The sequence below is a fragment of the Strix aluco genome, chromosome 2 (genome assembly GCF_031877795.1).
Source record: "Strix aluco isolate bStrAlu1 chromosome 2, bStrAlu1.hap1, whole genome shotgun sequence".
Taxonomy (NCBI): Eukaryota; Metazoa; Chordata; class Aves; order Strigiformes; family Strigidae; genus Strix; species Strix aluco.
The window spans coordinates 39,079,914-39,105,752 of NC_133932.1; the positions used below are offsets into that span (position 1 = coordinate 39,079,914).

General features: G+C 43.4%; 1 protein-coding gene across 1 annotated transcript; it reads left to right on the top strand.

Moving 5' to 3' along the window:
* Positions 1-1,938: 1,938 nt before the first annotated feature.
* UBASH3A (ubiquitin associated and SH3 domain containing A) lies at positions 1,939-24,491 on the top strand. The gene is made up of 14 exons (XM_074814433.1): positions 1,939-2,093; positions 5,548-5,601; positions 7,236-7,422; positions 9,424-9,622; positions 10,317-10,486; positions 11,370-11,578; positions 12,423-12,549; positions 14,522-14,621; positions 16,050-16,172; positions 16,978-17,070; positions 17,867-18,011; positions 21,905-22,011; positions 22,526-22,632; positions 23,511-24,491. Exons 1-14 carry the CDS (start codon positions 1,981-1,983, stop codon positions 23,646-23,648), a joined length of 1,872 nt encoding a protein of 623 aa, XP_074670534.1. The 5' UTR covers positions 1,939-1,980; the 3' UTR covers positions 23,649-24,491.
* Positions 24,492-25,839: the final 1,348 nt, after the last annotated feature.

Here is a 25,839-nt window from a genome sequence, read left to right on the forward strand (position 1 = left end):
TTCATTATCAAAAGAAACCAAAAGGAAATTCTGAGGTTGCTAAGCCAGTCTGCTCTGGAAAGGTTTTCACTGAGCCGCCCGTGGCTGGTTCAGTCATCTGTCACATACGGCATTATGGCAGCAGCCTGTGTAATTCAACCTGGAGAGGGGTATCGGGTAGCCCTGGATGGCATGGCTACAGAAAGGGGAAGATAAAAATTCAGCATGCTTTTTAATTAGCCTAAGAGCATCAGGTAATATTGTAGTATTTGCAAACCTTTCTGTAACTCCTCAACAACGGAGCACCGCAAACTGCTTAGAAAAACTTTTAGACTAGATATTAGGAAGTATTTCTTTCCAGAAGGGGTTGTTAGGCGTTGGAATGGGCTGCCCAGGGAGGTGGTGGAGTCCCCATCCCTGGAGGTGTTTGAGAGGTGTGTTGACATAGGGCTTAGGGATACAGTGTAGTTGGGATCTGTCAGTGCTAGGTTGACGGTTGGACTAGATGATCTTCAAGGTCCTTTCCAACCTAGATGATTCTGTGATTCTGTGATTCTGTGCATAGGCTCCTGCTTGCTCATCTTTTATCGGAACTCATGCAGCTGAAAAGAGGAGCCTGCCCAGAGCTGTGGGTAGCAGAAGGCAGAAGGCCCAGGTGCTTCGTTGCTTCAGCACACAAGGCCCATAGGCTCATCTGGCTCTTGCTTCACTTGGTTTAGCCTTTGTTGTGTGCTTGCAGCAAAGAGCACACTTAAAGAGGATTTTTGAAAAAGACCCAATGCTTTAGTTATGGATAAATTTTATAACTAAATATGGCACAGTATTTTGGAAATACTTTGCAAGTGGTATCTCCTGTTTCTGAAGAAACAACTCATTTGTACTCTAGGATTTAGAAAATGAAAATATATGCTCAACTTCATAAACTGCTCAAGAGTAGTAATAATTTGGCTTGGTTTTTTTTTAAAAGAAGAGAGACTGATGAGGGGAGGGTAGAGGGAAGAAGGAAAAGAAAGCAGACAAGGATGTATAAAGAAAGCAGCACTTTCTGAGTTGCTCACAGTGCTCTGATGCTCTCTCCACTGGGCTTCAGAGACAAATGGTTGGAGAAGCAGCCCAAGCTGACCAGGTGCCCCAAGGGGAACTTCAGCCAAGTGGGAGAAAATGAGGACTCATTTCAGGAGACCAAGCAGCTTAGGTGATCGTCTCAGTCCATGGGGTCCTGTCCTCCCCAGGGAGCTCCCCAGGGAGCTGTCAGTGAGGACAGCCCAGGCCAGAGGAAATTGTCTCCAACCATTTTACCTGCTGTGGCCATGCTGGAAACCCTGGGGACCAGCCAGCACAGCTCTACAGAGGCTCCAATGGCACCACTGGGAAGGACAGGCTTCTCGCCACTGCCACCCTGAGCTGCTCCAAGCCCAGCCTCAGGGCATGATGTCTAGACGGGACATTGGGTTTGACCTTGCACAGTTGGCCAGCTCATTGACTTTGGCTGAGAAGACCAAAGCAGGAGCCATGTATGATGGGGACAGGACAATCAAGCCCAAAAGGAAAGAATTTGGCCTACAGACTAACTTCTTAAATGGTGCAGGACATCCCCATTTACCTTCCCCACACTGCAGTAGCAGCTCAGGTGGGTATCTTGGCTTTCAGAAAACAATTTAAAATGAAAGGCTAAAAGATCCCATCTCAGACCCTTCAGCAAGTCCACCCTGACTGTGGTGTTTACCTTTAGATTGTTCTGCTGGGGCGGATGGGAAAAACTTGCAGAGAGATTTTAAATTTTTAGCCACCCTAAAACAAAAATGCGGAGATGCAGATGTTACGAAAACAGGATGTCAGCTTTTGTCAGAAAAGATCACAGGAGGTTTGAGGGTTTTTTTATTTTAGCTGCCTCTTTTTCTCTCTCTCATTTTCTTACTCCCTCCCTCCCTCCCTCGCACCCTCCTCCCACCTCCCAGTTTCTGTCAGCACTCAGCACACGGTCAGTGAAGAACGGAGGAGATGGCGGTGGCTGAGACACAGCTGTATGCAAAGGTGTCCAACAAGCACAGGAGCAAAAGCAGCTCTGTACTGCTCGAGTCTCTCCTCGCCAAAGGATTCCCAGCTCATATCGCGTGAGTAATGTGTTCAGCTGCCTTTGGACAGTATTTAAGATACAAGAGGTATTTCTCATAAGATCCTGACAGCAGGCAGCTTGCTTTTTTCATGAAGAGAGTGTGCTGCTTCCTGGGAGTGATGTCCCTGTACAGGGATCAGACCTGTCTTGCTTTGAATTTCTTGTAGTATATTGCTCATATTGCAAAAACAACCTGCTCTATATCAATTTTTATAAATAGTGTGTATATCTGAAGACACATGCCCTTCCACATCTTCAAGTTGAGAGGCTTCACAATGAGTTAAGAAGTTGAAGTTCATAGTTTGCTCTTGGGATGTATCCTCTTTCATTTTTTCTGCTTATTACTGTTATTATAAGGCAGTTAAATGTGGATGTAACTTTTATCCAAAGTTTTTTTCAAGCCTGACAAAGACCTCGTGCTGGATTTTGTCACTGGAATCTGTTTTAAAAGAGTAAGCTTTCCTGAACAAGATGCCACATAAGTCTGTCAATTTTTCTTCCTGTCTTGAATCAGGATCTTGTTCCAAAAGCATGTCCTACCTGGAAAATGTAATAGTAAAGAATGAGGCACTATTCTTGGCAACCCCAATGGATGAGAGATTAACTGGTGGCAGCTAACCAAATTAATAAAAAAGAAACGTGATGGTCACTCCTCCTCCAAACATCGCTCTGGTTGGACAGGGAAGTTTGGGGGAGGATTTTCCAACTTCGGAAGGGCAAGTATGGACACTTTAGTTCAAGCTGTTCGAAACAAACATATTTTATTTAAATGTCAAATAACTCCTCATAAAAATATTTTATAAAGGAGAGCAATATCTCTCCCTTTTTCACTGAAAATTAAGCAAGTTGAAAAGGCTCCATTTGTAAGTGCTGTGTTGCTTTTTTAGGAACAGCTGTGTTTAGTGGATCAACTTTAGACACGGTGAGCACAGCTTACAAGGGAACTGTGGGTCCCTTGTTCCCAGTTATGCACAGTGGAATTTTAGCTGTGCAGCTGAAAACCTGGCTCATCATTTCTCTGGTAATACTATAAGTTTTGTCACCCCAAAGTAGTAGCTAGTTTTCTAATTTTTTGTCCTGTATGCGATGTTCTTCAAATCCCTTTTGAAACACTTCCTTCTGTTACTGAGATGGCTTTGTGCTTCTCAGGTCAAAAGCAAGAAGCAGCGGCAGAAATACTATGCAAATTGACATAAAATGACAAAATGTCCAAAAGCAATTTATTTTTTAATTTATTTGCTTTTATTGACTTTAAGACCTTCAGAGTTTTGATTACGATTTTATAAAATCTTTTAGCTGTCTCTGTAGTTCTTGGATTGAACCGTAAATGAAAGTACTGAAAAGTTGTTCTTTTGAGATGTCCTGGACTGAGAAAAATGAGGCTGGGTGGAAATATTACAAGATCTTTCATATTGTAGAACCAGCATGCCAAAGCAACATTTCACCAAAGAACAAAAACTAAATGCGTGAGGATCAAGCCTCACATCAGATCAAGAAAATGGGCGTCCCCTTGTGCTTACACAGAACTGAACTGTGTCAGCAGTTTCTGCTTTAGGGAAGAACCAGTTTATTCTCACTGTAAAGACACTATTTTTAATACAGATTTTCAATGGTTTGGTCCTACTCTCTAAGAGAAATTGGTATATACAGAGTTCATTCTATGCATTATCTTTCAGTCTTCACTGCTCATCTTGGAAGCATAAAATGTCTAGCCACAGCCTAATGATCTCCTGATGTGAAGGGCTTTACAAACCCTGCTGGAAAGAATCCTACAGCCAAAGTATATGATGAGAGAAAAGGTGGGAACAGACACAGAGAGGAGCGTAAGGGAGCAAGGAAATAGTTCTGAGCAGCCTGACAGTCTATGGTCTCAGGTCTCGCTTGTCTTACTACTTTTACAATTTTGCAGGCTCTATGATAAAAGCTGAAGTCAAACTCCATTTGGCTTCAGGGTGGTTTGCACAGAACTTCTCCCCAAGTGGGAGGAGCAGTATGGCATGAGGCAGTAAAACACTCACTTTGAGGTGTAACAAGTGGTTGACAAAGTCTGGCATCACTGACCAAGCAGCAGCAGGTGCTGACATTTCAACAGGATATGGTAGGAAGGGCTGCATGGGGAGAACAACAAAAACACAGGTTGTTCATGTTTGATGTGATGGAGAAGGGGGACCCAGCAGGGGTGTGGAAAGAAAATGGGTGGTATTCATTCACAGAAGACACAGGCTAGTTTAGACCAGCTAGCTCATGGTTTTGTGTTGATTTGGCCATGGTAATTGATTTACTTTACAGAGAAGAAAGGTAGAAGGTAAAGCTTGAGTGGAAAGGCTCACATTAATGCTCATCCATTTTAAGCGCCCACTAAAGACCCAGACATGGTTGCACATACACATAAGTTTATTTAAATATTTTTAACAAGCCCATGTGTGGTTTTTGCACTAGAGGGAGGACAGAAGGTTAGGAGGAAGCACCAAGGATGAACCTGAGTTCTGCAGCTTAATGCACTCATTGCACTGCTGGTGCATGCTCAGGTGTCACAGAGATGGATGGATGGATGGATGGATGGATGGATGGATGGATGGATGGATGATAAAAATGTGAGGAGGCTAAATGAATCAATGCCCTCAGGACCCAGTGAAAAGAAAGAATGACCTCAAGAGAGAAGGGAAGAGATGACCAGATGCCAAGTAATTTAGCAGGTTTTCCTCCATATCCACTGTCTCTAATTCCCCTTCATTTCTCTTCTGATAAGTTTGTAGGTGGATTACACAGCTGGAAATGGCGTTCATGGATGCCTGTGTTACTTAAACACTGTAATCCTTCACCCATCACCTAACATTTAGTCACAAAGACTTGTTCATGTGAAGCACATAGTTGGCATTTTGAAAGCTCTAGTGAGAAAAGAAATGTGAATCAAATCCAATCCCAGAGTATGACCGTTACTTTAACAGAGAGAAATGTGAGATATTGTCCCTCATCTTGGTCTGAACTGGTGACTTAGATCTAGCTCACTGCTGGCCTATGGGAGATGCTCAATCCAATATTTTCAAACCCTAAAATAAGTATGTTTTGTTTTGTTTATATGTACATGCTTGGGCATCTTGAACCAGAACATTATCCTATGAACTAAGCAACCCTGCTCTTACAGTGCATGGATGGATGGTTTACTCAACCCTAAGGAAATCCATATATTCAGGAGGGCTGTTAAGGAAACACCTCTAGAACACAAAAGAGAACATTCTGTAGGGAAGACAGGTTACCAATCTTCAAGGAATTAAAGACCTGCAGTGGAAGAAACTATCTGGAGGGCTACAGAATGTTAATAGTTGACAGGAATAACCTAGTTATTAAAGGTCCTGTCTTTGCAGGAAAATAGACTCGGTGACCACAGCATGTTTATTCTTTACTTTCTAGGAGTTTTCTTTCTGTTATTCTGATGAATCCACTTTTTCTAGGCAAAAAGCCTTGGCTGCTACTGGACAAAAGACAATAGAAGATGCTGCAAAATGGTAAGTACCTGTGATTTCTAAGGAGTGTTTCTGCGTTAAACCTGGCTAAAAATCCTTGTTCATGTGCTAATTCTGTCACTGAAGTTGAAGTTAGCTGCCATAAAAAGCCCTGCATCTGAGTTGGGTTTTTTTTTTTCATTTTAGAAAGAAAGAAAAATGAACGAGAAAGTAATAATTGTATTTGTACTTATTCTGGGAAGCAAAGTTATTTGCAGAAGGTCCAGGGTAAATCAAAAAAGCTGGGGAGGAAAAGACAGTCTTTGGCAGAAGCAGCTACTTGTACCACAGTGACATTAGTCAATTCATGGGACCGGCTGCTCTGGGCAGACACTTCTCCTCAGTTTTAAGCCTCCTGCTTATTTATGACCATGGCTGCCAAGATCTGCTCACTGCCTCTGCAAGGGGCTCCTGGGCTCTGAGCCAGGATTCCGGGCACGCACAGGGGCACGTCCAGGAAGGTGCTCAGAGGCACCTGCGGGGTAGGTGTCCTTCCTGCCTCAGCACGGTGCCCATACCTCGTGGTGTGCACCTGTGGGCAATGGGCACAGGGCCCCCAGGGGGAATCTGGACTCTCTGTCCCAAAGGAAAGAGGAAGGAAACAAGGAAAATATCTGTAAATCTGTGACTGCTGTTACAAATGTGTGCAGTAATAGCATGTGCTCAAATGGCAATGGCTGAAGGCAAACAGTCCCTCTTCTTCCTTTGAGAAAGGCTCATTATAAAATAAGTTGAAAGGCTGATGTTCAGAGGGAGGTGTCATTAGAGTCAAAATCACTTGTTAGTTGTGATCCCTACTAAGTTTTTTCCTCTGTAACAAGACTCCCACAGAGTATTCATATGTTATTCATATGTTGATAATTGATTTTTTTGCTTTAATCCACCTTCAAATTAAATCCAGTCTTTCCTTGCACTTTCTCTGGGTTTTGTTGTGCTTTTCTTTTCCCCTTGATTTGATTGCTTTTTTTGTGTGTGTGTGTGAAAAGCCTGAGGACACATTTGAGAATAGCATGTTCTTCCCAAACAATTTTTTGTCAGGGATGTTACCACGCTTTACAACAATCACTCCCTATCCAACAGCTGCAAAGCCAAACATACAACATGTGAAGAAGAAGGTGAAGGATATCATCACATGGGATACAAGTTACTGATCTTTGCTTGTGCATTTTCTGGTTTGTCTTGTTTTCTTTTATTACAGCTGAATAAAAAGTCTAGCCCTTTCTGACTTTTTTGTAATCTTCAGTTAGTTTTCATTTTGTCTTTCTTTAACATTTTCTACACATTGCTTCTTTTTCCTCCTCCATTCCTCTGTTTTGAGTCATGAAAAAGGGGTAAAAATAACCCAAAAAACACTAAAAAAATTTTTTGTTGCCTTTCATTTTCAGACATTGAAGGAAGTGAAGGCACGTAATAAAATGTAAAGTACACAAAAAATAAGCAGAAAAACCCCCCATTCTCCATTAGTTAGTACTTCAGAGAGAAAATCTGTAAGGACCTCTTATTTTAGCTTTTCATTTGTAAGAAAATAGCAACCTTGTATTTCCTTTTTCTGGTCTCTACTATGGATGCCTTCAACCACAGGAAACAAGAGTAAGCGGTGCAAACACTTGCTCTTTGTGATATGCTCTTGATTTCAGGTTGCACTCCCACTGCAATGATCCCTCTTTGGATGACCCAATCCCTCAAGAGTATGCTCTTTACTTGTGTCCCACTGGCCGTTTGCGTAACCACCTGCAAGAGTTTTGGAAAGCGAGCAAGCACCAGTGCGGGAAAAACAGAGCCCATGAGATTTTTCCACACATCACACTCTGTGATTTCTTCACGGTAAGGAACAAAAGATGTGCAAGGGTCAAATATCAACTACTGGTGAAACTGAGGCACCTGCCATTGTCTTACACCAGAACTTCTTGGTGATCAAACTGACTTATGTCCAGGCCTGCTTGTTTAATATTTGAGTGTTCAGCCCCTGTGTAGGCACCGGGGGCTTTCTTCCCACCACCCACTTTAGCTACCCACCTTAGACCTCAGCACACCTAAAAATTGGATGCTGGGGCCAGTGTGAGATGCTTCAGGGTAGCTGAGTGACACATGCCTAGCATCCGTCTAGAGCAACCCTGTGCAGTTCAGGCTGCACATAGACCTGTCAGCGGGAAGCACTGCTCCCCACATGCAGCTATCAGCAGGCTTCAGAGACCGTGCCCTTTACAGCATTGATGTTAAACCTTCCTGGCCAGGGCAGCAGTGGCTGTCTTCAGCCAGCTGTGCAGCGGCCACAGTGTTATCATAGGATGTAGACAACTTTGGTGGCCTTCTGAATGCTGGGTAACCCTCTAGAGAACTTTCCAGCAGAGCTGCTTCTCCCACATAGGTGAATATGCCAGTATCAGCAAAGACCAGCAAAGAGTCAGTGGTCTGGAAAAATCTGGAGCCACCTGGAATCCAGTTTTTGCAATTTGATGGTGTGGCACATGAACATCAGTTGCAGCTGAGATGTGCTGAAACAGACATGAGCTAGAGTAGCTGGACAAAAGTTATGCTGTTAATCATACTTTTATACTAAACCATTACACTAAGTATAGACAGTGAAAATAAGAGTATTTTGTAACAAAATATTGAATAGTACCCCATGGCCATTAATCACAATTATGCAGAACAAAAATCATTAATTAATAATGAATGCCATGCTCTTGAAAGGTGTCAAGTTTAAAGGCCTGCCCCTGGAAAAGACAACTGAATTGCAACCCTCGCCTTGCATATCCCAGTCCCATTTCAGGTAGCATATTTCTAGGGATAAATGCACCTTCTGGTGCTGCTGCTCCTCGGCTGCCATCAAGAGCTGACCTGGGCACTTCACAGGCAGAAAGCAAGACTCACTGACCTGGCTCCCACCTCCTTCTCCTGATCCGGCCCTCTCCTGTTTCCTGGCTCCCCACGTCTTTTACAGCTCCTGGACTCGTTGGCCCCAGAGGAGCCTGCTACATGGCACCTGCCCTGGTGCAGGATCCCACCTGCCCCTGTCCTGCCACAGCCCAGTCTGCCCAGTGCCCCCTTGGTGCATCTCTCCTCCCTGTGACCTGAGAAATGCTCGAAAGAGAAAGACAGTCTAAGCAGGAGGAGCTCCTTTATTCTCTTGTGCTCCTACTCTTCAGCAGCTTGATGCAGTGTAAAGGCTAAATGGAGCAAATAGCTCTGTGGAGGAGAATAAAGTAGCCCAGAAATGGAGCATTGTTAATGTCCCTGTCTTTGGCTGGATGGGACAAATTCAGTCTTTGTCTCTTCACTTCTTAAATTGCTTAATTGCCACTTTTTTGTAGAAGCTGGCTCTGTACAATCCTCTAATTTGCCGTGATTAGAGCATTAAGGATCATAATGACAAAGATGTCTTACGAATTTTGCTAGGTATGTTGCTCAGCATCTGAGATCTTGAAGTTTTAGCAAGAGTGTTTTCAGCTAAGGGTTTTGGGATGACAATAACACAAATTGTTACTTAGAATTGAAGAGGGAAATCATGATCTCTGGCTCATTTCAGACAGGTTACTGCACACCTCTCAGATGGTAAAATCTTTTGGTTCTTTCTTACCCAGGCTAGATACACCTCCTGGTAGAAGGCTTCATCTCCTATTCTAGCACGAGGATACTGTGCTGGTCAAACAGCCCAATATTACTGATTTTAATACCAGGAATTTCAGGCAAGTTCGTAGGTGTGTTGTCTTTCTCGGGAAGTCTAATGCCCACACTGTTTTCTGGTACTACTGTATAAGACAGGCTACAACAGCGGCTGTTGAGCCAGTGGGTAAAGCCTGCTCCTCCTCTGTTTTCTTTCAGTGTGAAGACCAGAAAGTGGAATTATTGTATGACACCTTAAAGAGAGTCGGTGACAGGTTCTCACAGTGCTTTCCGCCATCCATTTCCCTATCACTACACACATCCACCAGCTACCTTGGCTTCTTCATTGGTGACAGCCACGCAAATATACTCAAAGAGTTTGCTCTGGCATTCTCGTCAGAGGCTTCAGCCCTGGCAGGTAGGACCAACATCAGAGGGAAAATGGGTGGTCATAGCACAAATGCTTAGTCATGGTACAGAAAACATCTCCTCTGTCTTCCAGGGGAACTTAACTCATATTTTACTGCCAACAAGCACCCTTTCTTCTTACAGATTTGAAAACAACGGGGGTAGGGGAGCATGTTTTAGACTTTGAAGACACAGTACTTTTGTCTAGAAGCTGAAACGGTTGGCTGTGTAACTTGATAGGCCATTGATTGGGATATCCAAGATGGGCAAGGATATAATACTCCCTATTCCCAGACCTCCATTCCCTTGGTGACATCATCCCTGAGAAATAGGTTCTAATTCCCACTCCAGTGACATCCAAGGGAAACTGCATCACCAGTGGAGACTGACAGGACACAGACCCAGCATAGCTTCATCTGGGAAAAATGAGATCAATAGATCTCAGACTGGGAAAGGAATTCAAGTCCTGTTCATTTTTTTCTCCCAGCTGAAACCAGGGAGAAAATCCAGTCCAGATTTGTGAATTATTTTGGTGTGATTAAACCCATGACATTCTGCAAAACCATTATTCAGCAAAACTATGATCTATTCTACTACAAATTACTGTGATATTTTCTGCATCATGCAAAGCATGTAAGGATAAAACAGGAAGAGCTTTAAATGACCTTTGCTTCTATGTTGTGACATGATTGTTTCATTCATAGATTGCCATGTGAAGCCCTGCCTAAAGCAGCTCCACCTTACCTTGGCTCACAAGTTTTATCCTCACCATCAAAAGACTTTGGAACAATTGGCCAAATGTATTAACCCAGGGGAGACCTGCCAGTGGGTAGCTGCTCTCTACTCACGGGACATGCGTTTTGTGCATTACCAGGTACTGTCATCAGATTTGCTTAATTTCCTAAACCCGCAGTTGGATGCTTTGCTACAGTCATCTTGCCTTTTTTTTCATTAAGAAAATCAGTGCATGCACAGTACAGTGTTTCAAAAAGCATGGTTATTTCAAGTATCTCTTTTGGTTGAAAATTTGTACTCATGAATCAGTAGAAGATACCTTTATGCTTGACCTGCATGTCAGCAAGGTCTAATTCCAAACTCCAGCAGAAAAAAATAATCTTACCATGGCATGAGAAAATAAAAGAGACAGAAAATGATGACTCTTGAATATTTGCCAGGATTTGTCAGTCACAGCTTTGCTGTAAAATTCCATTCAGCAAAATTAGTTTTCTCAATTGTTCCAGACATGATGGAAACTGCACAGATTAAATATCAGTGAGCAAGGCCCAGTTCTCGCTGATGATTTTCTGCTTAACAGATTCTTAGTTAAAACTAGTTCACATTTTTCCAGTTCTCATTTCCAAATTTAAATTATGGAATGATCAATATTTTTTAGTCAGATCAGTACATTGCTTTGTCATAAGTCTCATATTGGATTTTGGTCACACTCAAGAGAGCTGCAAGTAATCACAAAAATAACTGATAATGCTTTTGTTATATTTGCTTTCAAATAAGTCTGTACTAGTTTGGGAAAAAAGTACTTTTATGAAAACCAAGTGCCTATTTTTACACATACTGCAAATGCAGTAGTGTCTTCCTTTTTCTCTGCCGAAGTGTCATTAAAGAGCACGTTGTAAAGTGGAAAATAGTACCTGTCAGTATGTCCAGTAGCGAGTCGAACAAGCATCCCCTGAACCGCTGTGGTACATGTAGAAACGTGCTCTGGGCAGCAGCCTGACCCTGCTCTGTGTTCCCCCCAGACACTGAGGGCCCTCTTCCAGTACAAGCCCCAGAACATTGATGAGCTCATGATCAACACTGGGGACTTCATCTACGTTGACCCAACGCAGCAGTCTGATGTGAGTGAAGGCTGGGTGATCGGGACCTCCCATCGGACCGGCTGCAGAGGTTTTCTTCCCGAAAACTACACTGAGAGGGCCAATGAGTCAGACACATGGGTTAAGCACAGGTAAGTTGGGGTTTCATGGGTGTTTCTTTATGTCAGTCGCTATTGCTGCTGGGGAGCTGTGGCAGATTTCCTCCTCGCCATGAGCTGTGGGCTGCCAGGTGGGAGCTGGAGGTGGCGTGGGCATAGGAGAAGGTGGTCCTGGGAGTCTGGGTGGGATGATGAGACTTCTGAAAGAAAAGAGATAGGACACACACCCAGAGACATCCAGAGTTCATTATATCAGCTGCTCAAAGAATGACCCCTCTTTGCTCTTCAACAACCTGAATATCCAAATGAATTTTGAAAGACCACGTTCTGCCAGGCAGGCTGAGTCTTCAGCTCAGCTCACTGCTTTCTCTTTTTTCTCATTTCAAGAGCTTGCAAAGTTTACTTGAAATGAAACCACACGAAGGTTACTCCACCACCTTAGGCCCACCCTCATCTTGTTGATTTACCCTGTATCAGCAGGCATCTGTCTGGCTTCCTGCACTTTGCTCTGCAGCTGATAGAGAGGCGGATGGTACTTCTAGATTAGAGCTGTAGGGAGGTGTAGGTGCACTTCTTGCTGAGTCCTCAGAGACAGAGAGGAGGCAACCAGGTAGTATTTCCTGCTTGAAGGTCACACTTCAGCAATGTTGCACCCAATATATGCCATCAGTTCATAATATTTTAACCTAATTTTTACTGGGCATATTCTAAATCAAGAGCGAAGTGATGAAGTGGTTTGCAAGTGTGCAAAAAATATTGAATGGAACATGAATCCTGACTTGCACATGCCCATAGACAAAATCATGACTTAAAAATCCCTTCTATTTGCATGTTTGCCCATAAGTTTGTGTGTGTATTGCTTCTGTTTTTTCTGCAGGGAATATGTTTTTGTAACAGCTTCAAGATTCTTCACCCAAACTGAAAATGAACCTAGTGTAAAGCTGAATGGAGAAGTCCATAATCCTAGTATGTCAAGGAGCATAACCAATGTACTTTCTCTTCAGGTAACTGGCTTTTTTCCATTTCTTATCTATGCCATATGCTTGTGCAAGGTATATTATTAATTAAAAGCATTTAATAAATTTAATAGTATCTTTTTCTCCCTCAAATTTTCATGATATGGTGCAATGCATATATAGATATATATACACACACTCATATGATCATGCTGTATGGTGTAATATATCATAAATATTTTGTAAAGTCTATGATGTATATTAGTCTTGCCTTCTTTCATAAAACTCTTCTCATTTCTGTCATAATAGCACAATATATGACTTCTCTGCTCAGGTTTCTCTGTTCACAGCCTTACAGGGCAATATGTGCAGAGGTATGGTGACAAGCCTGACAAATGAGATGCAGGCACAGCTTCCCCTGACTTTCATATGGGTTTGTAGCAGAGTAATTAGAACAGAATTAGGCTCATTATTCATTGTTACTTTTATGTCCTGATTCTACAGATGTCACTCTGGTGGTTTACATGGTCCTAGATCTTAGCACACTTAAATGTTTCATCTTCTTTTGTATGTTTAGATACATAGCTAATGCAAATAACTGCATAGAACTGCAGCAAGAGAACAACTAGCTGGAAAGGTTAGCAGCACTGATGGGATCAGATTTTTGTTCTAGATTCAAAATCATCATGTATCAATTTTTTTCCAGGTTTTCCACTGGTTTTCTGGTAGGAAGAGCAAAACAAATAAGGACTCTTTTTTCACCTACAGCACATTTGCACTTGCACTGCCTTATTGGCTCTGACTGTCAGGGATGCCAAGATGGTTCTTTCTGGCACACTGATGTGCTGCAGAAACCCCTTAGGGCTTGCTGGCCACACGGCCTCTCTTCTTGCTGTGCTGGGGAATAAACCCAGGTTCATCTGTGTTAACATCAGAGAAACCTGAGGGCACCTTGAGGGAACTTCCATCCTGGGGCCTCCTATGTCACTGTGTGTATGACTGTAAGACAGAAAATTCTGCACAAGTCACACATCTTTTCACTGGCTCTTGATTGCTCTTGGCTTCTCTTATCTAGCTCAGACCTGTGGCAGAGCTACCGCTTGACCTGAGAAACACATTTTGCAGATGTGCATGTCTTCAGTCTAGAGTTTCCCCGGCCTCTGGGTTCCTTCCAAGCAGAAGAGCAAGACCACAAAACCTTAGTTTTACACTCTGTGGTGGCTGATTTGTGTTTCATGGCAGAAATCCAATAGTGTTTAGCAGAATACATGAATATCAATCTCATACCACTTCTTAAGAATTCCCTTCTCTGCTGCTGAAGATACACATCGCTAACCTCAGTGCTACAACAGTAACACTGCGATGGGTTACTGTTGAAAAAGCTTTAAAGTCTTTGACCTGTTCTTCCTTATCTTCTCATCTGTATTTAACGTGCATTGTATACTAACCCCAAACTACTTAGAACTTACTTGTAATTCCATGCAGTCTGAGTTAAAAAGTGGCCTTGGAGGAGATCTGAGTTCACTGTTGACTTGGACACACAGTTATGAAAATGTAAAAGTGGTGTTTTCATTAGGAAAAGAAGGACAATCTTGGTGTTAGTCCTGGTGTAGAAAAAAGCATTACCACTTAAATCTTAGCTAGTTTCCCTCTGTTGTTTATATCAGCCATATGATATGTATTAAAATTATAATTCCTTCCCACACTGGAATTAAAAGATCTGTTATCAGCACTGCCTTTCACTAGTGTAAATACAGAGTTAAAACCTAATCTGTAGCCCATGAAGGTCAGTGATCTCCTTCATTTGCCTTCAGTTGAGAGCCAGTCAGGCTTGCTATTGTCCTAAAGATAGGCATCTATTATAGCAGCTCCTTTCTCTCCCCCTCTGTGCCTTTTATCTAACCTCCCAGGACAGGTCTGCTTCTCCTTCCTCCATCAGGCAGCATCCAGGAATGCAGAGTTTTCATGCAGTTTATGTATATTATTGTAATGAAAAACCCTTTTTGTACATCTGTCTCAGAATGTCACCCTGCGAAGAGGTGTGCTGGTGATGCGCCATGGGGAAAGAATTGATCAGGTCTTTGGCAAATCTTGGCTTCAACAGTGCTTGACTGCAGATGGTGAGTAAGATAATGGGAGGATCTGAGCAAATCAAAAGAAAATCAAAAGCAAATCTGAGAAATTAACTCCAGTTATGGGTACAAGAGATATAGTCTCCTACAAGTAAATGTAAACATTGACACAAACAAGTGAGTAACATTGGCAAGTCAGACACAGCATTGCTTTGACCTGCAGGTAATCAGTTCATAATGTCCTAAAGTCCTTCATGTTTATGTGAATAAACTCTGCAGAACAAGCAAAGCTCTTGTGATACTGATGGATGTGTGTCTCACTGATGGATGCACAAAACATAAAATCTCTACTGCTCACTACACAAGGTGGTAACTCTCAGACTCTTCCACCTTTCCGTGCTTGAGTCAGAATCATGGTCTGTTGATCAGAGTCATGTCACTAGTCAAACCTGGGGAACAAGAGCAAGAACAAACCATGGTGGAAATGAGATGTCAGCACTGACCTAAATGAAAAGCTGAATTTCTTGGCCCTCTCTCTCTCAAAAAAAAAAATAATGTTTTGGGGTGAAGAGTACTGACCCAGAACAGGGAAATATGTGTCAAGAGAAAGGAGGAGAAGAAGAAGATGGGAGTTCAGAAGAGAGAGCTTTATGCTAAAAGTCTCCATTGTCATGCTGGAGATCTCCTATATTAAGGGTGAGAAATTCACACTAGGTAATGACGGTGGTACCTTCTGACTGCATAATCAATTCATTGGTTTCATTTTTCTTCAGTGGAAATGTTGGGTTTTGTCATTTTGGCAATGGTAAAATAACAACGATATGAAGTGTATTTTTGTTTCATTTGAGCCCCACAAAGCTGAATTCTCATGATTTCCTGTCCTCTCTCTCCTCCCCCTGCCCCCAATCTGCTTCTTCAGAGCTTGCAGGAGAGGTGCTATTTTGTTAGGACTTGATTTCACAAGCCAGTGTTGTGATCTTAAAATGTGATCTCTTTAAGGTAATAGTAGTCACCAGGTTTTTTCATCAGTGAGGCACTGACTATGTCTGTAGTACTGAAATAATTCTGTAGGCATATGAGTTCAGGCACTGCTCCATGATCCCCCAAACTCCTTAGTTATTAGCTGTCTCCTTGGCGTGGTCTCGGCTGAAGGCAGCTCCCCCTCTCTCACATGGTTTCCAGGCGAGGTTTGGGGAGAGAACTAGTCGGTCCCCAGTGAACAGACAGTGTGGGTGTTTGTAGGTGGAGGGAAGAGAGACTAGCTCCTTGGGCAGGTGCTCTGCTTCATCACTTGCCATCGTGGCCAGAGAACAGGCCTTGACCTGTTTCATTTGTCGGTAGACATGTCACTCTGGGCTGAGTTTTCAGAACCAGTCATCAAACCATTCAGAAGAAACAAAGCCATTATAGTGAAATGCCTGTACATTCAGCTGCTGCCTCCCTCGTGCTGCAGCAAAATGTCCCACCTTGTTTCAGGAAGATACTACCGAGCAGATCTGAACTTCCCTTCCACCCTGCCGAAGCGGAAAGACAGCATGAAGCATTTTGAATATGATCCTCCTTTATCTTGCTGTGGTATTTTCCAGTCAAGGCTCATAGGTAAGCTGGATAATATTCTACTGCAAATGTAGGGGTTTGGGAAGCAGGCTTTCATCATCTGCAAAAACTCATACTGGCTTTGCAGTAGAAAAACTTCCTAGCAGTACTCATCGTGGTACCCCTTCTCTATAGGCAGCCACTGCAAGATGTTATTAAATAGTAAAATAGAGAGTGGGGCTGGTTGTTCATCTTTGAGACCCATTCTGTCACTTCCTATCAAAGAAAGTTAAAAGAAAAAAGCTGCAACACTACCTGTGCCCCGCTGCTTGTCTGCAAGGGACTAATGTCTTATGCAGTTGTCACTGAATGAGCAGTGAGGAGTGAAGGGACTGGACATGGGAAGCAGGTTCACAGTCAGCAGAGTGTGGTCACCTTACCACAAGTATCTGGCAGCTGGGCAGTATGGGTTGGTCAACAAAATTCACTCACCAGATGAAGTTGTTTCTGCTCCCTGAGCAAGCATGCCTGACTGTGACTATGCAAGTCTGATGCAAATGTCTCTGGTGATTCACTTACATGGAGACAGCCAAATGCCTAACTGCTGTTTGCAGATTTGGAGTAACTCTTCTGTAATTATCTTTCCAACGCTCCCTTTAAATTTGCTGTTGCAACTGGAATGAGCTTTCTAGTGAGCTGCGTCAGCCGACAGTGTGAAAAAAAAGAATAGAAATGGGCTGTCAATTCATCTAACCCTCATCAATGAAACAGAAAAGCTCCAAGCTGGTTTTTGCAGAAAGTATTTTGCAGTAGTTTCTCATCTACTGCGATTTGTATAAGAGCGACTCACTTTGCTGTTCCTGTCCAGGGGAAGCTCTGCTGGACCAGGAGGTGACAGTCAGCTACGTGTACTCGTCACCCGCACTCCGCTGCATACAGACAGCTCAACACCTGCTGCAGGGTAAGGCAGCAAAACCGGCCAGGTGCTTTTGCCATGGTGAAAATGTCTTCGTCAAACTTCTGTGAAGTCTCTGAGATGAGCAATTAAGAAGATGTATGACTTTGTGGTTATTTGTGGTTATATTTAAGCAGGAAAGAAAAGGTGGTTTTGTTTAGCTGGTAATACAGACAGTAATAAACCTGCTGACACGTGTACAGTCTGCAGAGTATGATCCCATTAACCCTTCTTTTTTCCTCTCCTGTCCCTTCCCAGAGGTTCACAGTTTATTACCATGTTTACGTCAGAATTACGATGGGAGTGCATTTCTTCTGGGAACTAGTGCCACTTAGTAACCTCTCTTGAGAATAATCAACAAAATAATGTGTCTTTTGACAGGACAATTCCATTTCTAACACTGTAGGACAATTTATTGCCCCACCGAGGACCACTGAGCAAAATGCTATATAAAAATGGTAAACCAGTTCCTGTCTAAAGTTTATTCAGATTGCAACATTACTGAGATCTTCTATCCTCTTCTGTACCTTGCAGATCATCACAAGAGAGCTCCATAAATAATAATGATAATGATGATGATAATAATAAAAATAGTAATGTAATAATTTGTAGTGCCTCAACATTAGTCAGACAAGAATATAATGGTGGCTTCATTTAATCAACACAATCCTCTTTTGCTTGACAATAAGTAATTCATTTTCATTAATGAAAGTACTACAGCAAAGAAGGCAGAATGTATAGCCTGAATGTAACACTTTGAGTGTACCTTTCTCATCTTAAGAAATACTTCTTGTTCTTGCAGGGCTTAAATTAGATCAAAAAGTCAAAATCAGAGTGGAACCAGGACTGTTTGAATGGACCAAGTGGGAAGCAAGCAAAGTAATTCCCAACTTCATGACTGTGACAGAACTAGCAGAGGCATCTTACAAAATAGATACAAGTTACAGGTAATTGCTCTGCATCTAGCTGTTGAAGTTCCCCGCCCCCCCCCCCCCCCCCCCCCCGCCCCGAGATACCTCCTTGTCTTTTTATATGTCATAACCCATTATGAACATTGCAAAAACTGGGTGATTCTGATCAAATTCAAGTCTGCATGATCTGTTCCCAAAATAAGTTATGCTGTCAGCTGTCTTGTGGCAAAAGTCAACTTTGCTGCTCTGACACAGAGGCACACATGCACCCTTGGCAATGTGTGTGTACGTAGCACGTGGGTGCACCAGCACAGGCACAAACATCTGACACTTGTATGGGACCAGCACTGCTTTGGTGTCGCCTTCAGCTATGCTGGCTCAGGCCCATGGTTCGTCATGCACAAGCATAGCTGTATTACAGGCATTAGTGTCAGGTACAATTAGGCTTGTTTTTAACTTTGGCTTATGTGAAGCATACTTTACAAATGTGAAGAATAACCTGTCAGGTAAATAACATTCTGGTTTTCAGTGACAAAGAAATGTGACCCTAGAAAAGGTTATCAAGCCCTTTACTGAGGGTCTGCAGGGCAGCAGCAAGAAGTCTGCCCCATGGCAGAGGGTGAGCACAGGCTGGGAGGTGGCAGGGAGCACAGCTCCATGCCTGAAATGTCACTGGTTTATGTCACTGAGGCAACAGCCACAAGAGCAAGAGAAAGCAAGGGGTCACCCCCATGCACCCTGGGGCAGAGCCATGCAGGGTCTGGGGTCTGGGGAGAGAGACGTGAGCCCTACACGAGCCAACTGTCCTGGTTTTGGGGACAGGCAGGATAACAGTGTTTCACTAATTGCGTTTGTGCCAAATTTGGTTGGGGAGGGGCATCGTTTGGTTTTGAGTTGCTCAAAGATTAATACTGTGTTCAGCAAGGACTTTTTGGGGCCCACACAGCTTGGGGTGGGGTGATGCCTTTTCTGAGTGCTTGCAAACCACAGCAGGGCAGGAAATGATAAGCCTCCAATTCAATCTAGCTCCTCATCTCACTCACAAACCAGGCTGCTCTGTGTTCGCAGTGCACAGCCAGATCCAGGAAATTACTCAGCTAATAAAAGTGAGTGTCTGTGGGGTTTCCCACATATACAAGAAGGGAGGAAAGGAAACTTCTCATGTCTTAATGCATTTCTTACAGCCAAGAAAGTGTCTTCGTTTGAAACTGCATGAAGGAATAAAATCCTTCATTTTCTTGGATCATAGTGCTTTCTGGTATGTTCTATCACCAACAGACTGTTTTTCCTAGCTTTTTTGGTACAAAATCACTTGTCTCAAAAGAAAGTGTGCAAATGCAGAGCAGTGGGATGTTCAGAGGGGAAGCTCTGAAGCAATACTAACTGCAGAGGTCAGACCCCTCACAGCTCACTCAGGTCCGGGCAAAAATAGGGCAGATGAGTTATAAACTTACACATGCGATGCCAGTTTCTTCCCATCACATGTGGGGTTCAAAATCCTCAGGTCCCAGGGGATGGTTTTACTATATTCACCCACTGCAAATGACAATCTTCAACTGGGTTAAGTCCCTCAGCATTCCCTGTTAGCAGTGGACCTGACCCAAATTCTCCTGTTTCCAGTGCCACTAAGAGACAATGTGAGTGGTGCTGAAACATTTGCTGCCCATGCTTTGTGTGCTGAGATGAAATCACCTTGAGGTTCACTGCATCCAAGGGCAGATATCTAAGAGCTGGGTGCCTTGGCTGCGATGATTAGTTAGCATCCTTCTTGTTGGTGGAAAGAAGGGGGCTCCCAAGACAGAGATTTTCCATCTTAGCCTATGTTAGACACTTAAGATAGCATGAATTGCTCTCTGAAGGGACTTGTCTCCATTGACCTAGCCAGACACTTGAGTTGTAGGCAGCTAAGGTTGGGTGAGATTAACTCTGCCTCTCTCTTCTCTCACGTTCTCACAGCAGCAGAAGGTTGGCAGGTGCTCCCTGTCCCAAAGCAGGATAAACTCTGCCTTTGCTGTTCCTGCTGTTAAAGACTGTCAGTCTCAGTGTAATCTGCTTATTTCTTCCCTTTTCATCCTTTGCATGGAGGACAGACCCTTCCTTTCCTCTTCACAACAGCATTTTGCAGACTGTTATCATGTCCTTCTTCAGCCTTTCATCTGAGCTGAACTCTTTCCATCCTCCCTCACAGCCTGTGCTTTCTGGACCCCTGTTCACTGCTCCTCTCTGGATTTTCATTTGTTGGTCCTCATCTCACTTGCCCTGTAACACTCACAGCTGGAGACAGCACTACCACTGAGACCTTAGCCTAGGCTGAGCACTCCTGTTGCTATTTCGCCTGGAAACCACCCGGACCAGTGCTGGGGATGCTCAGTTCTGCTGCAAGATAGCTGGTTAATAGTGGTAGGTGGATAACAGGGTTAATACTGAAGGGACTGAGGTGCCAACAGGACAGCACATTTAAAAAAATTGCAGCTCTGACAAAGGCAGACTGGTTTTGAATACCCCAGTCGAGACTTGTCCAATCTAGCCAGCATTAATATTAGCTATGATTAACAATCCAGCATGAGCCTTTCACTACTTCTGCCATTTGTGCTGACATAATGTACTGAGGACTCACCTGTGACAGTACACTGTGATACCATAACTTACTACAATATATTAATCTAATTTCACTCTTTCCTATTCACTGAATAAGGAGACAATCAAATTGGGGTGAGGGGGGCAGTTGTTTGTAGAAAAAAAAGTTAACACCCTGTATTTATCACAACACATGGCTAACTGCCAGCTGCAGCAGTAAAGCCTTCCCATTCCTGGAGAAGACAGATAGAGAAGATGACATGAAAAACTGGAAGTGAGTTTGGGGACTTTTTATTTTGTTGCCAAGAAGCCCTGAATCAGGCATCAGCTAAGTGGGTAGATATTAAAGACAGCAGCCCATTGAGAGGCAGCAAATGACTGTGGTCCTGCTGCCTATCTTGCTCTGGGAAGGCTGTCAGGGCCTCCCAACATCCAGAATGTGGTGTTCCCACTGCCTACCCTTAGCACTGCTGGCCACTGCACAACAGGGCCCTGCAGGCTCTTCCTTGCTGCCTCCTGGGGCTGGACAGAGCTGGTGTCCTGGAAGCTCCTGCGGAGCCTTGGAACGGGTCCGTGAAGGGTGCATGGTGTCCATCAACCCAAGCCCTACCAGTCCTGTGGGGCTCCCCTGATTTGCAGCCGTTTGAAGGTCTGGCTCTTACTTTTTTGGGAAAATATTTATTCAGTGCCTGAAGAGGCCCGGTATATAAAAGAAGAATGCCTGGTCTCAGTAGAAGTGCTCAGATACTTAGGAGTGGTGCATTGTGATTAATGTCTCTGGAAACACTTTTTTTTTAACTCTAAGAGTGAAAGTCTTCACTATCCATTTGTCCAGCTAATGCAGATATGCCTCGTTTGTTGTTGATTTTGATTTGCTTTGTTTATTAAGGAGACTAACACTGAAGCACCAAATCTTGAAAGCATTCACATCATCACTGGCTTGCCTTGGTTTGAACTCACTCAGCATTGCTAGAGATGGGCGGCTCTGCAAGTCTGCAGTCCATAGCTGGGAAGTGATCCTTGCTGACAGAATTGCTCAAACCTTAAGCTTTTTTTCGACATGAATCCTACTTTAAATAATCTCCACTGTAAACTACAAGTTTTATTAAAGCATTATTTTCCCTGCATCTGGTGTTTTATGAGCTATGAGATTTAGCCATAAGATTTAATGGAAATTACTGGGGAGGAAGCTAATGCTTCATGCAAGCTGAGGTAGCTGTATGTTAGCCAAGTCAGCAGATAAACCTATATCCTTCTAACCAAGTGCCTTTTCTCCGGTACAGCCATTCAATAGTGTTAACATTATCCCAGTATTCATCTAGATTAATATATATTTGTGATTTTATTGTCAGGGGTAACTTCCCACTCTCTTCTCTGGTACCATCGGAAAGTTATGAAGACTATGTAAGCAGAAGCTCTGCGGTTATAAAAAAGATCATCAATGCTTGCCCCAGCAAAGGTAAAGGTTTCAGATCTTTTTATATTCTGTCAGACACTTTCAGTAGCAGGAACTGGCAGAGATTTGCCAACAGAAACACATTTAACATGAGTTGTTGGTATTGCACAGAGCTCAAGGTAGACTCTTAGTCCTTGTCCTGGGCTACACTAAATGAAAATACATGCAATTTATGAGATAAAAATGAAAAAGAAAAATTAAACAGAAGACAGTGGAGTACTAAATCACAAGAGTATACTCTTTGCTGGGTCTTTCTACATTGAGATATAGCTCAGCATAAGACAATACAGTTTTCTGGAAAGCTTTTTTTTCTCTTTTCCTAGCAAATACTTTCTCTCACTAACTGGCATGCCTACAACACACCAGACTTTCTGATCAGCACAATACCCTCCCACATTATCATAAAGGTCTGCAAAGATGAACAGCCCCAAAAAAGCATCATACCTATCTGCTGATGGGTAACCTGACAGTGCTGCAGCTCCTTTACTACTTTTATTTGCTTTTTCTGGTGCATCAGGTGTCATCCTCATTGTGGGCCATGGCTCTTCCTTGGCATCTTTCACCCGACCTCTGATAGGGCTCCCTGCCAGAGACAGCAGCGACTTTGCCCAGGTGGTACGAAAGGTAAGAAGATTTTTTTTCAGCAGGAAGCTTTCTTTTTGTTTTATTATATGTTCAATAAGGAGTTTGCTTACGTGGTGAGACATGTGTGTAACTGCATGCCAATACCAATTACATCAGCTTTCTCATTACAAAGGGAATCTCATGTAGTTTTAGCAAAGTACTGGAGGTCAAGAGGATTTTCTCCCGGTGAACAGTATGTGACTAGCAGCTAAGTCTTTGGAGATTTTCATCCAACTCTCCTGGAAAGTCAATGCCAGGTAACACCTACAGACAAAAGGCACATTTGGAAACCTCTCCATCTGGACCTAGACTCCTTCCTTTATAAACAGGGCTAAGAGCCTTCCCTCTCCTCCCCATGGTGTTGTGAGTGTAACCTGCAGCTACATTCCGTGAGTCACTCTTTAAGAAGCTGTGTGTTTTTCGAGACACTGTAAGTTCTTAACTTTGGTGCTCAGCTACAGAATGAAGTGGAGAAGGGTTTTCTTGACAGCTTCACAAGTGGGGCCTGTGCTTGAGACTTGGTCGCCAAGGCTTTTTGTTTACTTTATTTGTGTATTATCACCAGTGGCAGAATTCTTCACTCCAATTTTCCTTACCATCTGCCTTTGTATGACCAACCAGAGAATTCAGTCAATGCATAAGAAGGACTGAATATATTTTGATCATCAAACCCAAGTCTGAATGTGGGATGATGACACAAGTTCAGCTTTCACCCCACAGGTCTCCAGTCTGTTTTTAGTTCATTTCAGAAGTGACAAAATGTCCTCGTCTCTCCTCCCAGAACAGTCTCAGGGTCTGCTCTCTTCTGTAGCAAAGCCTCCTCTTTTATGCCAAAGCAATGACCCTGCTAGTAACTCTGTTGGTAACTTCTTTCCTAGATCCCTTCACTGGGCATGTGTTTCTGTGAAGAGCTGAAAGAGGAGAACAAATGGCAGATGGTCAACCCACCAGTGAAGACGTTAACTCATGGAGCAAATGCAGCATTTAACTGGAGAAACGGTATCGTGGAAGATTAGAAGGATGGCTCTGCCTTTGCAGTTGTCAAAAATGAGCCAAAGACAGGTTATGGTTCACCACAGTCCAGTGATTCATCCAGAAGACTTACAGAGATTGGGAAGTACCCTCTCTGAGTTGCCAAAGCACAGAAAGACACTTCCAAGTTTGGGGCCTGAATTTTGTTTTTATTTCAGTGTCTGAGAAGAAGGAACCTGGGAACTGACGTGCAAGTGAGAAGTAACTCTTCTGGTGGTGAAGAAAGTACCTTTTAAACTTTTCTGAGAGTACCAACATTTAATAAATACCAAACTACCTGATTATAAATTCCACTGCTAAAGGCACTAAAGTAGACAATGTTGCATTTTCCAAGACCAAAATACATCCAGTAAGAATTGCTTTTTTTCATACACTTGGATATTTTCAGAGAAGCAGAGAAACTGGGACTGAAAAAAAGCCATCTCCTACCCAAAGAGACCAGCTCTACTTAAAGCGACTGGGTTTCCTGTTTACTCCGTCAGTTCCGCAAGAGCAAATACCACACTGACTATTTATTTACCTCTTCTACAAAGGTGTTCCATTTTCTATCACAACAGCTCCCCATTCAGTAATTCCTGAGTGATCCATATTGCAAAAGAGACTAAATGATTCCTTTTTAAAGAAAACTGAACTGATTGATTTACTATTGCTGGGACAAAGAAAGACACCCTTTGTTACTGTATTAGTGACAAAACTGTGATGTGAGCAACTCTAACTGCTGAACACTTCCTGAGATGGCACTTGCAGGACAACAGCTTTGCTTTGTGCTGTTCCATGCCAAATTGTATAAATGGTGACACACCTACCAGATGGGTCGCCCAAAAGGTGTCTGTAGTTCTCTTGGTGATTTGTTTAATTAAGGGAATGTAGCCCTAAAAATTTATACACAAACAGGAACATGCCTTTCCACAGTCTGTTTTCCTTTCTAATTTTTTTTTTTCTAGTTATCTTCTCAGATAACTACCTCTGGGAAAGCACAAGTGTTTCTTTCAATGAAAGGAAAAAATGGAAGTTTCTCTTTCCCTCTTAGCATGACTAAAAACATTTTCATTTTCACTCTTCATCTCCCTGCTCCTTCTTGACATATCTCTGCATTCATGCCATTAGCCATCAGGACATGTGGTAGAGCCCCTCCAACATTCAGGCTTTAGGGTTGAGAGGTGTCTGACAAGCACCATTATCTGTGGGTGTGGAGATTTCATATCTTGATCTTGCACCTGAAATGTTTCATTTTGACTTTCCGGCTTTGGTGAAGTTGCTTGAGCTCTTACTTTTCTGACAGCACTGTAATTTTAAAGTGAAAATTAAATGCCCCAGAGTGAAGACAGGAGCTCTTTAGCTAGCAAGCAATGCAAGGAAGGACATATGACTGCATCACTGGTTGCAGCTCAAGCACCTGAGATGGGTGGCTATGAATGCAGCCCTGGGAAAAGGTAAAAACCCCAAGTGTCTCTTCTTGCTCCGGGGCAGCAGGATGTCACTGCAGCACTGAGAAGACTGTGGCTTGGTTACTCCTCCGTATCTCACCCTGTCACACACTTGCTGTCAGCTGAGAGGGGCAGTTGTGGTGAGGGATGATTTTGCACTGAGCCCTGAAGGCAGTGGCAAAGCTCTTCTGTGGTCTTCAGGGAGGGCTGTGAGTTAGAGGTCTAGCTGAGAAAAGGCCCTATGATACAAGAAAATCAGCACATAGGGAAGGAACAAGGTGATGAGGGAGAGAGCAACATCTCTGCCTTGCACTCAGCCGTGCTAACAGCAACCAGCAAGGGTCTCTCACCACACTGCCTGCTTCCTCAGGCTCGGCTCAGCCCCAGCAGCAGGGGCAAGCCCAACCTTCTGTTGGTGAAAAACAGCCCCTTTGGCCACCCTGTTTCCTCACCAACGAACCTGTCCAGGCAAAAATGGAGGGGGAAATGGGGACAGCAGAACAATGAGGGTGGCACGGGGCAAGGACCTGGCCCTGGGCATGGCCCATCTCTGGCCAGTCCCAGGAGGTTCGAGCTCAATGCTTGCAGAGAAGTCAGCTCCCACCTCACAGTGTTCCCATGGGGCTTTCCTCTCTATAAAAGCTGTCAGTTTTGGTGTGACTTGCTCTGATTTCATCTAGCAATTTCAAGCCATAGGACAGGTGTCATCTGAGAAGCTGTTGCCCCAGACTCAAACCCCCATGTGAGA

Excerpts from the sequence above, each read along its gene's own strand:
- UBASH3A (XM_074814433.1), top strand. The coding sequence starts at position 1,981 with ATGGCGGTGGCTGAGACACAGCTGTATGCAAAGGTGTCCAACAAGCAC. Across the intron at positions 22,012-22,525 it reads CAATGCTTGCCCCAGCAAAG|GTGTCATCCTCATTGTGGGC; the intron begins GTAAAGGTTTCA and ends CTGGTGCATCAG. Across the intron at positions 22,633-23,510 it reads TTGCCCAGGTGGTACGAAAG|ATCCCTTCACTGGGCATGTG; the intron begins GTAAGAAGATTT and ends CTTCTTTCCTAG.